Here is a 16,544-nt window from a genome sequence, read left to right on the forward strand (position 1 = left end):
ATTAGAATAGTTGATAGCTCTTGAGCTTCAGCAAAGAATTATTTGACCTTCTAAATTACTTTTAACTGACATTTCCTTAAGCGATATTTCAAGGCGCCGATAGTTTCGAAGTTAGAAATATTTTGTCTTGTTTTTCCTTCAAACCCAACAGAGATACAATACTGCGTCCAGGGGACAATACTCGCAGACGCGAAAGATGCGAACGTGCACGTCGATATTCAGAGCTACGAGTCTCGAGATCCTGAAGAATCTCGCGGTGGGCGCAGGAAGTGGTGGTATGCATTTCGTTAAATGCATTCGCTCCGATCTCGAGGACACTCCTCGTGGTTTCTATCAAGATGTCGTCAAACAGCAGATCAGAGCGTTAGCGGTTCTGGATACAGCGAAAGCTAGGCAACGCGGTTATCCCTGTAGGATATCCTTTCAAGAATTCCTCCGAAGGTATTTTAATGCGGGAGTAACGATCGAATCGAACGTGTTACGGCGAGTTACGGAAACATTTCACCGGCTTCGGCGTTAAGCTCACGCACGGACGATTGTTTCTAATTGCAGGTACAAGTTTCTAGCCTTCGATTTCAACGAGACAGTCGAGATGACGAAAGACAACTGCCGGCTGCTTTTGATCAGGTTGAAGATGGAGGGCTGGATCATCGGTAAGACTAAGGTCTTCTTAAAGTACTACAACGAGGAGTATCTGTCGCGTTTGTACGAGACGCAAGTGAGGAAGATCGTAAAAGTGCAGTGTATGATGCGCGCCTTCCTGGCGCGCAAGAACATCGCCTCGAAGATCACCAACATTAAGAAGGAAATCGGTGAGCAAATATGTAATCGAACTGACGACGAAATTGCCCCGCTATTTATTCGTGTCTCGATATTACGTGTATACTCGCGATTTCAATGCTCCTGTAAGTCGTTCAGCGTTTCGATTGCATTGCTTCAGTGAAAAAAACGTCGATCAAGAGGAAAAATTCGATGCTCACGAAGGATGAAGCGGCACTGATGATACAGAAAGGTGGGTGACTAAAAGCAACATTCATCGTATGATTTGAGTTTTACCCAATCTTCGCAACGATGCATTCTTGACGATAAATAATTCCCGACATTCACGACGATCGCGTATTTTCGAGATCAAACTACGAATCACACTTTGTTCCGAATTGTAGGGATTCTTAATTTTTTTTAGAAAAGGCGATTCAATAAAATCGGGATTAAATAAAAGTCTCTTATATACTAAGAGTATTATACAGGATACAGGGTGTATTATCTTTGAATAATAGAAGAATGCTAACGGATTTTTTATTTCTGTTTAAAATATTGAGAAGTCTGGTTGATTGTCCTGAATTATTGAAGGGCACTCGCATTTAATATTCCCATTGGGCCTTTTAGAAGATATCCATTTCTTCCATGTTAAATTGCACCGTACATCTTATGGTGAATTTAAACCAATCAATAGATTATGCTTGCTTGTGAATAATTTTAATAATACAGTTGAATTTTATTTTATGTCATTGTCTTCATCTAAAGTTATCATTATAAAAAAAAAACTTTTTATTCCTTTTATATGTTTCCTTAGAATTTTATCTGTACATATATCTTTTTTCTCCTAAATAATTATAATTATGTGTACCAAAGGGAAGCTTTCGCATAAATGAATGAAATAAATAAAGAACAAATTTTTTTAATATGCAAATGAAACGTTTAATGAAAACGTACTTATCAGCGTACAGAGGGCACATGGTGAGGAAAGAAATAAGCCCATTGATGAAGAATGAGATGAGCCAAGAGACGAAGGATTTCATCAAATTCTACAGCAACAAGTGGAGATCGAAGAGCATATTCCAAGTCCTCCTACGGTACCGTGCAGCCCGCTATCAAGACTTTGTGCAGTTATCGCAACAGGTATTACTAAGATATATTCAAGCCTTGAGCGGTTTTTTCATAGAAAAAAAAAGGTATACCGTTTCGAATATCGATGGCAGGTTCACCTATGCAATCAATCGATAATGACAGCCTTGGAGAGCATGAATAATCGGGTACCTCTCGAGAAGGTCGACCCAGGCGCTAAGGTGGACGCTTACATAAGCGAAGTGAAGCCACCTCAGGTGTACAAACTACCCTTCGACATGCAACAAGAGCTGTCATACTTCGATACGAGCTACATGAACGACCCCTCGAGCGAGAAAATGAAACGTACAGGGTGAGTCGCGCCTAATGTATCCTTCAACCTTCGACCTTTGCTCGTAGCAACAGCCTGAGAATCGGGAATACACAAACACACACGGCCGGCAACCCTATTTTACACGACCCGGATAATATTAACGCACGCACAGAGTCGTACGGTAACTTCCCTCGCAGATCCGTTCTGTTCTGTTTCTCTTGCTATTTCCCCACCTTCCTCCCTGTACACTCCGTACGCGTAGTTCTGTCTTTTTGTGCGTATCGTGCCGTCTATGTTGAAGAAGTAGGAGTCGTCTCCCGAAGGACCCTTCGGGAATTTATGAGATCGACTGAGAGAAAGACGTTAATCGCAGATCTGTGTCGTCGGTGAGCGACGACGAGCACGAGCCGTGGGACGCACCGTTGCGCAGGCAAACCGTACCATGGGCCAACAGCAACGTTCATACGAGAGGTACGTCGTCGAGGTCTCGTCATTCTTCGATAGTTACCTAGATATCTAGAGCGAGATAGGAAGATACCTATGAACTCGGTCAGATACAGAATATCACAAGGAATATGGCAAGCAATGAAATTCTCTCCTTCAGACGTTGAGGTACAAACGACCAATTCGCCACATCGCATGTCTCTACATCGCGCTTCAGTCGGCGGGGAGCAAAGCTTGATCAACACTCCGTTCACCAGGGATCCGAGTGTCCCCGTTCAATGTCCACCGGAGGATCTATCCCGCCGCAACAGCAACAACCCCGGTTATCAACCGCCTCTGAGCAGATACAGCTCCACGCAATCCTTTGATTCTCAAATTCCTTGTTCCGTAAGTTCGCGGCAAAATGACATTTCGTGTAAATGAACTTGTATACGCAGAACAAAATTAGTATCAATTCAAGACTCATATTCTCATTGTAAGCAAGAATATGTGAAGATACAATTTTTAAGTTACATACAACCTCGTGTATAGAATAACATCGATCACACTGGACCAGCGCAGTACAGAAAGAAATCGCAGCCGTCACCGAAGCCGTTCAATCAAGGGCAATCATCGGCGCGCAATTTCAACAGCTACGAGTCGGACATTCGAAACAGAAACGACATCGATGAGATCACAGACTGGGAGTTCGAGGATCGTCATCGAGTCAATCGTAACGTCGACAGTAACATTCGGTGTGGTCACCGTCGCGGAAATGAATTCTCGCCCCGACGCGACGAATAATTCCCTTTCCCTAACGAGATTTTCTTCCTCGCGTTGCAGCATGAATGCCATTAAGGAGCTGGAGATGATCGGCCGCAGAAATAACAACGACGACAACGACGACGCACCTCCGTTCAACTTTCAGGTGAGACGCACCCCGTTTCACACTCCTATACCCGCTGCAGCCTCTTACGTGCGCACAGGTTTATTTTACAGCCATTGACGCGATCCATCGGTTATATCAATGGTTAAAAAATAGACCTAGCCGAGTCATCGATCGTTGTTATTCTAGGCGATGTTGCGGAAAACGCCTCATCAGCGAGACTCGATGAAACGCAATCCTGTGTACGAGAGCGTCACACCGTCGCCGATGCCTTACCGCCGCGACAGCGAAGACCTGTGCGTCGCCTACAAAAGCGCCGGTGATCGTAAAGGTTCGCCCGAGTGGAGCCCGAACGAGATGATCCTCATGTCGGAGAAGTACGCGAAGCAGGACGCGTGGGATGAGGAATGCGCCAACGACGGTGACAGCGTCACTACCGAGATCGCACCGGGCATTGTTGTCAAAGGCCACGTGGCTGAACTATAAAGCATCAGTTAACTCCAAGCGTGCTCGTTAGTTGAACTTTTTTTTTTGTAACTGCTATACCTAAGATTATAATATATATCTGGGAGAAGAAAGAGATATCTGATCAGAGTTTAGCGACAATTTCGAATGCAATAACGATTCCTAGGAAAACTGGCAGTTTCGCTTACCAGCCGATCGTTAAAGCGAACGTTGAATTCTGAATTCATGACAAAGTGTCAAAGAAATATAGAAATAAGGAAGTATGTATCGATATAAAGTAATTATTATGTAATAGAGAGAATGTGTGGAGCGAGTTTCCTTATTAATACAAAAAGAAGATAGATATTCTAAGAATAATCTGGCTTGTCAAGATCTGAATTAAATGTAAGAGATAAAAATATAAAATGATGATGTTGAAGCAACATTACGGAGAAGAACGTGCACGAGTAAATTTATAAAAACATGTTATATATAATATCAATATAAATACTATAGATATATTTCTCTTCATAAAAATTCTTAAACTAATATCATTTTTAATAAACAAACAACAGATTACTCCCTCACGATACGCCGAAATATGTTTTGTACTCCGCGCGCATCGGTGACTTGATGGTAAAATTTAAATTAAGATGTTAAATAGATCGCTTTGCGTTATATACATACTGGCCATGCTTATTGACTTAAGTATATAAAATATAATGTATATAAATATATGGAAAAATCACGATGCTTTAAGCAGTTTTTCAAACGGTTATTTCAACAACAGATGCATACATCACAGTAATACGTATATAGTACGAATACGTATAGATAATACTACATTATCATATATCTTTATACATTCAAAGTTGCTCGGGGACAGCTATTTTGATTCGAACGAAAAGTAATAAATAATAATACAACGTAAGTCTCTTAAATTCTCACATACACACACATATACATGACTGTGGACGGATATATTAACATCTCTTGAAGTAACGTATAAATATGAATAAAAAAAAAAAACACATTTTACATCTCTAATAAATTAAAATTCTCGAGTACAAGAAGATCATTTTGCATAAGCTTCGGGCGTGACAATTCTTTTTCGCTTCCTGTGAAGATCCGTGAGTTTTACCGGCACCAAATTCGCAGCGAGGAGTCCACGAGATCGAGAGCGTGCTCTCGTGCTCGATTTGCGATCGTCTAATCTTTGTCCGGCTGAGCGGTCTCGTGACTATTATTCTGCTGGGAACTCTGCTTGATGATATTGACCAATGTGTCCAATCTGGTAGGACGTGCTATTTGCAGAACCATATGCGCCTCTTCCAAGATCAAGAGACCGTTGTGCGCGTCGCTGTCCGATAGATTGTGCGCCGATATCACGTGCCGTCTCCAGGCCGCGTGAGTGGGGAGGACCTGAAGAGAGAGAGAGAGAGAGAGGGAGAGAAAGAGAGAGAGAGATAGAAATTATGAGAATAAAATATCACCTGTCACGAAAGGGTTACGAAATGTCAACGATATACAATTCACCGCGACTTTGTTACGTAACGAACGGCGAAGGGTCCCGAGACTCACTTGTAAGCACCACTTGCAATTGAGGGACGGCGAGATAGTGTGGACAGCTTTTATGTGCCTTCTGCGAAAGCCCCAGCTCGTGTATGCCCTGTCGCAGAAAGGACACGGAAACGGTGGGTAAGCCGGCCCACCTTTTATCGTCTCCTCCGACAGATCCGTGCCGTAGGACTCGGCTAACGCGGGGAAGCCGGGCTGCGAGGCTCCAGCACTGTGTCCCACGAGGAAACCCGAGGACTCTGCCTGAGCAAACGCTTGCTCGCCATGAAAACGACCCCGCAAATTAGACGGCAACGGATCCTCCGCACGTTTCGAGCCGTCCCACAGGGAACTTTGCTCGATCGGATCTCCTTCCAGACGCGTCTGTGGTTCTGGAGAAGCGTGGCGAGCCTCGGCTATCACCGTCACAGTCGGCTTCGACGACGACGATCCTGTAAAGAATTTCAGCCGGCCATTTGAATCGTTTTTCTCATAAGTGAAACTCAATGTCGATATAAACCAAGTACTGACCGATGCGTTCGATGTGACATCGGTGATATGTATACTATAAGTAACTACAACTAATAAATATAACTTACTCGACGCGTACTAGTTGTGGTCTCTTGATTTTGCTCCTCTCTCTATTTGCGTAAAGCAATAATATCTCGCAATAAACACCGCCGTCGACTCCAATCTTTCGCGTCGACTTAAAGCGGTAACCGTGACTTAAGAAGTACAGGTGAAACGTTTCCCCGCGGAAAATCCTCGAGCAAACTGTCGTTCTGACAAATACCGCCAAATGCAGTCTCTTACATCGTCTAATATCGTCGCGTGGATCACACATGCGACGGACAACGGAGATCGTTCGGCAGGTACGTCGGAAATCAGGAGACAATTAAAAATGTAAAATAGGTTTATTTGCGACCAGTCGTGTGTGTCTTGTCTACAATAGTATCGATTTAAATAATAATCGTCGATCCGAAGCTGTCAGTATACTCGAATGATCGACGCCCGTATCGCGCGCAACCGAATAAAAATGACTCGACTTCTCGTGAAGTAAAGTAAACGGAGATCAACAAACGCTTTCGCGCGAGTCTCGAGAATGATACAAATCGCACGTATTCGCAACATATATATATATATCCTAATTCGGAGGAGGAGGACTAATCCGGACTGGGGTGCGGATGTAAACGCGCAAGGATGCCCATACGGAGAAAAAAGATTGGTTGAATTCCCAAGCAAGAAACATTAAATCAATCTTTAGAAACATTAATTTTATGTTGGATTTTATAAACAATTGACATAATATTTTGTAAATGTTTTTAAACTGTTACTTGATGATATAATATTCCTAAATATTAAGATCATATAGTGTAGAAATATTATTTTTAATGTTTTAGTCAAATATTATTAACAATGACTTGTATACAATATTAACCCATTTCGGATTGGGTTGCAAAAATATTGAAATTTATGAAATCCAAGTACTGTTTTAGGATAATTGAGACCTAAAGAACGGAAAAAAAATCTGAAATTAAGAATTTTCCAACCAGCCGTTTTCCCCGGAAAATAATAGGAGCATCAATCTTAAATGATACCTGGCGAATCCTATCATAACGGGAATCATCGTTTTCGGCGATTTGAACTTTTGATAATACCTCAACATTGTCTTCTCAATTTTTTATTTGTTACTATTTTTAACTAATTAATTAAAAATTAATTAAAAAGATGAGGCAATGAATTAAAAAGATATATTTTACAAGGTCATTTTTTATCTCCACCTATCGCCGGGGAGTGACGAGTGGTGGCAAAGTGATATTTTCTGAAAGGCAAAAGTCTAAATTATATTTCGGTAAGAAGATCTAGGCCAGAATCTATCTTTATCATAAATAAAAAATGTTTGAAGATAGATAAATTTGCTGTTCCTACATAAAAACAGAGGAGCGAAATGAGTTAAGAACTACATATTTGAAAACGTTATATGTTATAAAATATTATTAAAGCAACATTGTATTAATGATTTTTTGTTTACTGGGTTAACGTGCCAATAAGCAAACCGAATATGTTTTAATTGAAGAGAGCAGAATTCCCGGTCCTAAGAATCCAATTTAGCTTTATAAAAACTAGAAATTCTGTTTCCTTCAACGAAAATGCGTTTGGTCCCTTGTCACGTTAATTCAACCAATCGCCTTTCTCCGTGCAGCGACAACTGCTGCGAAAAGTGCCGGACGACTCGGCTCTGCCAAGAGTGAGTACGGAAGAGAAAATACGCCGCGGAAAGCGTGTCCGTGATGTGCTCGGACGTTCGGCATTTTCACGACGGCAGTGTCGCATCGTCGACGCGCACCTGCACTCCTAATCGGCGCTTCTCATCCGAATTACATTGCATTACATACATATCCTAATAGTTCGTGGCGCATACAGCGACCCTCCGCGCGCTGGCGATTTAAATAATCTACAAGCATGTCTTAATTCGCTATTCCTGTCGTAAGAGCTACAGAGTTTTCTTTTCTTCCTTCTTTTTAAGTGTACATTGAAGAGCCGCCGTGGTCGCGCGGCGCGTATTCACGCACGCGCACGCGCGCGTGACCAGCACGACCGTGACCGACACGGCCGAGCCACGCATCCTCGTACGTGTACATATACGTACATACATATCATACATATACCTCTAAATGAGTACGTGTACGTGTACGCGCGTGCATGCCCGTGCACATACAGGATGTCCCAAAGTTCGCAGAAAGAAGACGCCGCTGCGTGGAAGTCCGTGCTTGAAAAACGCGCGAGTGATGATAGTGAGCGGGATTTTCTTCTTCTCCCTTTATTCCAAAATCCAATCTCGCTCTTCGGACACAAGAGAGATCCAGTGACTGCGCGCGCGCTTCACTCTGCGCGATAAGGCGGGCGACCCGCGAAGAAGTTCGCGTACAACGACGCGATCTTCTCCGCTAGATTCAGCATCTACAAACGCACGCGAACGTGCGCTTTCCCACTGTTTCTCGCCAAAACTTCCTCATTCTCGAATGTTAAGACAGCCTGTACACGCGACGTATATACGCACAACGAATGCGTGCCGCATATAGTGTATATATATATATATATATATATATATATATATACACACACGCACTCTATTCGTGTATTAATAATGCGTGAGCGAGTACGTGATATCCGTGTGTATATCCGAGAGTGCGAGAGTGAGTGAAAGAGGGGAATAGATAGAGGGAGGGGGAGAGAGGGAAAGAGAGAGGGTGAGGGAGAGAGGGAGAGAGACAGAGATACTCGCGTGTCTTTCCCCGATATACGCCGACTTAATAATATCATGTCGTCTTTACCGGCGAAGTGAGTTCTCGCACGAATATACCGCAAATAAACGTTAAGGAATGTTACGTTATTCGACGTGCCATACGAAAAACACAACAAGGTACACAGGCAGCTGGACGATTGACCTCGCTCTCGCGAGCGCGTCGTGAGTAGTAATGGTTGTGGTGGTGGTGGTGATAGTGGGGGAGATTCCTTAAAGCACACGCGGCGCGAAAGAGAGGGACGGGAGAAAAGGGGAGAGAGATCGAACAAAGTTCCTCGGGGTGTTGCCCCCTTCGACAAGGTGAAAATTATAACGAAACTACCGAGGAAGGCTTAGAATTATTATTCGTACGTCCGCCGGTGCGACGAACGTGAAGCGTATATTTATAAATAACTCTCGATCGCGATCTACGACGCGCCTCCTAAGATCACACCCTGTCACCCCGAAATCTACAATCTAAAATCGTCCTCGCGGATCGGAGCGTGCCCACACGCGCGCACGCAACGTTCGCTCCGACACCTATTGCACGTATTCCGCGCGATTTTCCCTAACCCGCGCCGGCCGGCCGATCGTCCGTCCCTTCTTCCCCCCGTTAACGGCTACGCGCGCGCGTTGAACCTAACTATCTACTTACATCGATCTTTTTTACAACGTCCTAAAACGCGAAAGCGCGAAAGCTCACACCGAGGAGGAACGAGCGAGGGACGAGCCTCGCGACGGTTCCGCGTGCGGTAACAGACTCAACAAAGACAGAGAGAGAGAGAGAGAGAGAGAGGGGGGGAAAGAGAAAGAGAGGGCGAGAGAGGGCGGAGGGGCGACGGGGGGTTTTTTACAAGGGTTTACGGTCCTATTCTAGCCAGTGGAAACGTTTCCGTTTGACCCCTGACCTGAAACGCCCTAGTCATTGGGTGTAAACCGAACGCCTCTGAAACAGATACCTTTTTAAGCCCCTATTGCTAGTGTCGATTTTGGTTACGCAATTCTTCCACGCCTCCTCCCACTCGATGCTGTTGGGCGCGATGCCGCTGAAGTGCAGGAGAACCTCGCGGATCAGGTGTATTTTGTTGCTGTCGAACTGCTGCTTGCCCATCTTGCCGTTGACGTTGCAGAGGATCCTCTCCTCCGGCGTGAAGAGGATCTTCATAAGGTCGCATGCCAGGTGATCCATCGGCCGCGAGGACGCCCAAGTGGAGATTATGTCCGGACTCGGCAGAAGATCGGCGTAAGGTAGCTGCTGATACGCGTAAAGCAGCGGCTTGACGTCCGAGAATCCACTTAGCCCGGACAAGCCCGATAAACCGGAAATGTCTTCAGCAGGGCTGTTCCCAGACCCTGCCACACACATCAGCACAGCGCGCTTTAGAGACACGGGCTACCTTCTCACACACGTGACATTACGCGCACAATAAAGAGAAAATGCGAGCGAGCGAGTGAACGAACGAACGAACGAACGAACGAACGAGCGAGTGAGCGAGCGAATGTACGTTATAAGAGGCTATAATGAAGGACCGATCACGCATCTTCCATCTCACGTATGCGCCGCTCACGCATGCACGCACGCACATACGACGCTTGTGCATCGCCGATCGACGCGTGACACCGAAGTCGACTTCGTTTCTCGAATCAACTTCCCGAATTACGTCCAAGTCGACGTCCGGTCTCTCACGAGGCTCACCGTGTGTATTACGTAAATTGGAAATCGCGACGATTACCGGCCGTAGTTCGGCGTGAATTACAGCCGTCACACGCGTGTATGTACAATCGTTTCGCGACTGATCGAGCGAGAACGATCAGGTTTTCTACGGATTTTTAGCGTCAAGTGTCTTCGCTGTAATCTCATGAGCCATAGAGAGAGAGAGAAAGAGAGAGAAAGAGAGAGAGAGGCCGTTTTGCCCGCTTGCGATAATTATGTCGCTCTCATTGTCTTCTCGATAGAGTTCTCTTTACTCGCGCACGCAATCTCTGCCTTCCTTTCTTTCTACCTTTCTCACGGTACTCTCGGCGGTGCAACAAATAAAGGAAACGTGGCCAAACACGCCAAAACGAGCGGAACAGAATATATATGCGATGAAAGCGAACAGAGAATTCGAAAGAAGCTACGAGCTGCGGTATCGAAGAAAAAGCTCTCCGATACTTCAGCGCGTATCGACGGACACGCAGAGACAACAACGTCGGTGTACGCAGTTTTGCGTGTTGCATTATGCGTGTGTTTCAATAAAAACAGCGGGTTATCAAATGATAATTAACCATGTACGTCGAAGAAAAGGCGAGATACGATATGGCCCTCGCATTGAATTCAAACTCGTCATTTCGACCGAATTTTGCAGACAGATCGGTAATTCCTCTCCTACGTGTTCCTGACGAACTTAACTTAAAGTCGCGTATTTTTTTCTCGGTTTTGGACCGACATCTTGATTTACCGACGAGCTTTTTTAACACGTTCGCTGCCAGCTACGAGTATACTCATAGTTGGTATATGAGCCTCACAAACCAACTACGAATATATTCGTACGTCGATTACCGACCTCCTATGCCAAGCAAGAGTTAATCCGTAGTATAAGCACGTTAATTTGATTTGTGAATAAAGCGGAGAGCACATCTGGGGGTTTGGTAGAAGGAAAATAATTTCAGCAAAAGTATAATATATTATAAGAAGTATTGTTGTGTAAACTATGTATTTATTATTGCAAATAAAACAATTTTCTGAAGTTTTTTCAATATTTTAATGTACATATATTTATATAGGATATATATAATGCACAAGTAATAGAAAAGAAGTTAAATTTTTAGTAAAATACAACACTAACTGTACTGTAAACCTATAAGTGAAAAAAGTCAATCTTTTTATAAATCAAATTACGAATGGTACACTTTAAAACAATTTTCCACGCACAATGGTGGTTTTCCCTGGCACACAGGACAATAATAACGTGTTTCGCGTCGCTGTTTGTTTCGTGTGCATACTCTGCATGGCCTTGTCGGGCGATTCTTTTTTTCTGTAGGTGGTAAAATTTCCAAATAATGTAGATCCCGAATCCTGCTGATATTCCGTGATGTCGTAGGCTCATCCATTCCAACAAAAACTGAGACAAATTTATCTCTAAATTTTTACGTAATCATTGAGTTTCCAGTAACTATATTATAAAATTTATGCGCATTTTGGATGTATATATCAAAAATGCATATTGCCAATTTCTTTGGCCATCTAATTGTCTCTCGTTAGGCGGGATAGTAAGAAAGCATTTGATCAGAAAGATCGATGCCTGCATACCCAAATTATAGTCCCTAACGATATTTGGTTTTATCTTTCTTTTATTGGCCATAGCGTAAAGGAAAATTTTTATTTAAACTCTGACTCTGAACTCAAGTTGCATTGAGAATGAGAAATTGTGATACGAGATTACTCGTAGTTGGCGTATAAAACAAAATTCTATCTGATAAGCCAGCTACGAGATAACTCGTACTAACGTTTTGTAGAAATGAAAGTGCTTGGAGCGCGGTAACAAACTATGTCCGAAGAGCGTGGCAGCGAACGTGTTAAATTTCTCTTTGGGAAAAATTCCATAAGAAATTTCGGCGTGATACTATTGGAGCGTGAATTTGCAAAATTTCCAACGTTGAAAATAAAAAGGTTGTAATAAAAGTAATAATAAAAACAGCAAATTTTCAAATAATAACTAACTATACAGGGTGTCCGGAAAGTTTTGATAAAGCGGCTATATGCAGGTAGAACGGGTTAAACTGAGCAAAAAAATCCTGTATCATTTTGCAAATGACCACGCAAAATTTCGAATTATTAATTATTAAAAATGGCCATGTGTAGAGGTTTCTTTAATTAATAATTGAAAAATTTGTGCTATTTGCAAAATGATAAAGGATTTTTCTACTCAGTTCAACTCCTTCTACCTGCGCATAGTCGCTCCGTCAAAATATTTTAGCACCCTATACACATCGAAGAGAAAGCGAATACGACATGAACTCATTAATTTGGCCAAATTTTGCACACAAGTCGGCAACTCCTCTCCCACGTATCCTTGACGAACTTAACTTAAAAAGTCGCTCATCTTCTCTCGGGTTTAGATCGACAGACATCCCGATTCCCCGACGTATCTCTTTAAATCTCTCTTTCTTTAGGAAAAAATATATCCAAAAGAAACTTAGGTTTTTCCAAATTTCCAACGTCGAAAGTAAAAAAGTTACAATAAACGTTGGTTCTCCGTTAGACTTTTCGCCAAGAAGCATCTTTATATACATATCTGTAGGAAGAGGTGGCTGATAAAATGTGCGGCATATTTTGTATACTCTGTGTGCGTATGTATGTGTCTACATGCTCGTATGTACAAAAGATATACCGAAGTAGCCGGTCTAACGGATCTGTATTTACTACAACATCGAGATGCCAGCGACAACACGGCAATGAGAATGCAAAGGAGACTGAACGTTGCCTAATTTCGCAAAGAATACACAATTTTCCAACGCAAGGAACGCATAAAACGCAGTACACAAGGGTAAATAGAGCAGTCTATTTACACATCCGCCAAGTGAGGCACATTCGCGCGCAATTTTCAACGGGAAAGATCCGATCAATCTGACACTAACCTTGATTCCCATCCGACTGTTCCGTGTCTAGCCTCTCCACTGCGTCCTTATCTAACGGAGATCGTTTCTGGATGTCTTCCACCGTCATTTCCAATGGTTCTATCTGAAATGTATTTGGATTGAACGCTACTCGTACACACAATCGTATGCACAATCATATGCGCATAACGTGCGACTGACTGTTTCGTCACTATTCTATCTGATCTTTCTACTACTTCCAGAACTAACTTTCATCTCCAAACGATGATACACTGGGTTGGGCAATGTCTCGGGCAACGTGTAATCTCCGTCTTTCCCGCTCTGATCACTCGCCGCGGATTCATTTGTATTCTCCGACTGCGGTATTCTAGGTGTCAGTGCTTTCTCCAAAATAGAATTATTCTGCTGTTTGCTGACTTTCTGTTTCTTCTTAGGTGTCTCCTCTTTAGTCAACGGTGCATCCTCGGCCACAGCCTGCTCTAGTTCAGCCAGTCTTTTATACGACTCCTTCGCGAAGATGTCTCCACCGGACAGACCCCGAATTTGTAATGTTTCTGCAGCTTTCAAAAGCGCAGGTAAGTTCTTCTGCTCGATATTCACCTCTCCTTTGTATATAAATATAAGTAGTGCCTCCAATTCACTAAAATGTACATCTTGAAGTATTATAACTGGATGCTGACATGGGTTTGTCTAAAAAAGAGAAAATAAAACTGTCAAGTTATAATTTACACCATATTATTAACAAAAAATTATTAATATATGTTAAACATAAAAACCACTTATATTATTTTGTCGGGAAAGCCATTTTTCTAAATGTTATTATTACAAAAATGGGCTCAAAGTAATGTTTATAATTTAAAAAATTTATAAAATACTATATATTGATATATCCATATTTCCATAAAATATATTAACAAAACATTTTTATAATATTATTACGTGAAACATAAATACTAGCATGTATAAATCATAGATGTAACGAAATCACTCAAGAGTTATGTCATTTCTGGTTATGTATACAAGATAAACGATATATCTTCTACTAAAATAGCAAATATGCAGTGAATCATCTTTATTTTCACACGAGGGAAATAAAATGTAAGCTTGCGAATTAACCAAAATTAGCACTAGAACAAGTTTAAATCTCGGCATATTAGGGTAAGTTTCAATCCACCAGCTCTCTGGCAGGACTATATTTCGTGCGCACCACCACGTAAGAAATACGTCAACGTTTGACAACAAGAATCGAGGTAAGCGTGAGAATACACTCGAGTGGAAAATCCGGGAGCCAATTAGCCGATAATCGTGGTCAATAATCGTCCGGTTTGCCCCGAAATCGAGCACGCCAATCAGACTCTAACCTCGCGACGCGAGAGCGCTCGGTGGGCTACGACAGCTGTCAAACGCGTTGTTGTGTACATACGTCTCTCACCGAGGCGTGACACGCGCGAGTACCGCCAGAACCGCGAAGTGGACAGTGCCCGGACGAGCGGGACGAGCCGTCGCCGAACTGACGACACGTCCACGAGAGTTTTCGGCGACGAGCACGATCTTGACCTCACCTGGAAGACCTTCTTGAAGAAGGGACTGCTGGCCGATAGTATCACCTTGTGCGCCGTCAGACACTGTCCGTCACTGGCGAGAGTCACGTCCACTAGACCCTCTTCCTCCCACAGGCTCTCGAAGCTGGTCGCGATATTGCTGAGAAAACTGTTCCACTTTAGGCATATTTGACTTGACATGTCGCGCGGGATAGCACAGCAGGCACGGCACGGCTCGGCACGCTCGCACTGTGTCGGGGTAGACGCTATCGCACCGTGGTGTCGCGCGGCGAACGCGAGCCTTGTCTTCTCACGCGACGACGGGAACGGCGAGCGCGACAGTGGCACGGCAGTCGTGCCAGGCACGCACAAACATCGTCGGCGGCGGAGTCGGGAGAGGAGGCGCGCCTGTTCTGCTCGTTTCTCCTGCACTCCCGTGCACTCGCCGCACTCGGGGCGAAACGGTCTGCTCCTCTCGACCGTAGGCGATATGCACTTTCTGCCCTCCGAGCGAACCTGGGTATTGCGTGTTGAGGAGGAAAAGGACGGAAACTAAAATTGAAAGGAAGTGCAGACGTTAAGGTTGGATCAAGCAGACTCCGTATGTTTGAATTTGGATGAAAAATATAAAAAGCAATGCGTGAAAAGTATAGATAACGCGATTTGTTTTAGCGAATATGGCAAAATTTGTGAATGATTTGCTTCTCAGTTCTTCCTGTGCACTTTGGTACGATTTCTCTTTCTTCTTTTCGTTATCGGTAAACTTCAAGCAGTAGCTATTTAATTTCAAGTGCAGAAAGTGTAGCTGAGCACTGCTGAAAGTTCGAGCGCGAACTTTGAACGATGTGGAGCGTTTAAGCAGCGTTCAAACCTGCGTCCCATCGAGCGAATCCACAATATGGATGCGTTGTGTCGTACACATAATAGCAATGAAACAAATTAACGCATAAACAAACCCATTTTTGCACAAGTTCAAATTCAACCTTTGTTAAACTAACATTCCATTGCAAAAAATTAAAATAACACTTATATAGAAGTTAAATGCCTTTTTTGTATGCTAATTATCTGAATATTCCGATGGTCAACTAGTTTGGCAGAAAATCGCGATTAAAAATGAGAACGCTGACTTAATTAATATAAAACTAACATTTCCCATTCTTTGAAATTAAACAAAAATCAAAACATTGTAATACGTCAGAATGATGTACGACGTAGTACGTCGGAATTATGTGTTAATGAAGAACATTTAACAGAACTCACGTATCTGTTATAGTTTGGAAGATAAAAAATCGAAAGTATATCATCGGTACAAGAACAAAGTGCTGGTTAAAATGCAGACAACGAATTGGCTTTATGCTCAATATGTTTGCCGATTTACGTGTTTACGAAATATGCGCAATGAAATTTTTACGCTCACTCACTGTTGGCAGATAATCCACTCCAAAAGTCGGCATCATCACTACTTACAAGAGTAAAATGCTAGTTAAGATATAATGGGCGAATCGGTTATATGTGAATAAAAATGTTATGAACATAGAACCGATTCACTATCTAATATAATGCATATGCATATGTATGTGTGTGGATGAATATATATATATATATCAAAAATAATAATTATCAAAATAGGAATATCGTCTTAATGTTTTA

At 42.9% G+C, this 16,544-nt stretch overlaps 2 protein-coding genes across 3 annotated transcripts in view; one reads left to right on the forward strand and one right to left on the reverse strand.

Moving 5' to 3' along the window:
- The window catches only part of LOC106746481 (neither inactivation nor afterpotential protein C), a 25,592-nt gene extending 20,652 nt beyond the window's left edge, over nucleotides 1-4,940 (forward strand). Inside the window, exons 15-24 of one of the 2 annotated variants that reach the window (XM_014623114.1) lie at nucleotides 152-441; nucleotides 553-812; nucleotides 941-1,012; nucleotides 1,721-1,899; nucleotides 1,980-2,197; nucleotides 2,532-2,629; nucleotides 2,763-2,989; nucleotides 3,134-3,336; nucleotides 3,425-3,509; nucleotides 3,657-4,940. In XM_014623114.1, the coding sequence (XP_014478600.1) occupies nucleotides 152-441; nucleotides 553-812; nucleotides 941-1,012; nucleotides 1,721-1,899; nucleotides 1,980-2,197; nucleotides 2,532-2,629; nucleotides 2,763-2,989; nucleotides 3,134-3,336; nucleotides 3,425-3,509; nucleotides 3,657-3,953 (1,929 nt within the window). In that variant the 3' untranslated portion in view covers nucleotides 3,954-4,940. Of the gene's footprint in view, nucleotides 1-151; nucleotides 442-552; nucleotides 813-940; nucleotides 1,013-1,720; nucleotides 1,900-1,979; nucleotides 2,198-2,531; nucleotides 2,630-2,762; nucleotides 2,990-3,133; nucleotides 3,337-3,424; nucleotides 3,510-3,656 lie in introns of those variants that run through there. The other variant, XM_014623115.1, reaches the window with a different exon arrangement.
- Nucleotides 4,808-15,602, reverse strand: LOC106746484. Its single transcript, XM_014623119.1, has 6 exons — nucleotides 14,916-15,602; nucleotides 13,603-14,043; nucleotides 13,375-13,477; nucleotides 9,697-10,107; nucleotides 5,493-5,920; nucleotides 4,808-5,333 (listed from the first exon to the last, which is right to left on the reverse strand). The coding sequence occupies exons 1-6, from the start codon at nucleotides 15,093-15,095 to the stop codon at nucleotides 5,121-5,123; spliced, it is 1,776 nt and encodes a 591-aa protein (XP_014478605.1). The 5' UTR covers nucleotides 15,096-15,602; the 3' UTR covers nucleotides 4,808-5,120.
- Nucleotides 15,603-16,544: the final 942 nt, after the last annotated feature.

Source organism: Dinoponera quadriceps, unplaced genomic scaffold (assembly GCF_001313825.1).
Source record: "Dinoponera quadriceps isolate SergipeBrazil2010 unplaced genomic scaffold, ASM131382v1 scaffold1850, whole genome shotgun sequence".
NCBI lineage: Eukaryota > Metazoa > Arthropoda > Insecta > Hymenoptera > Formicidae > Dinoponera > Dinoponera quadriceps.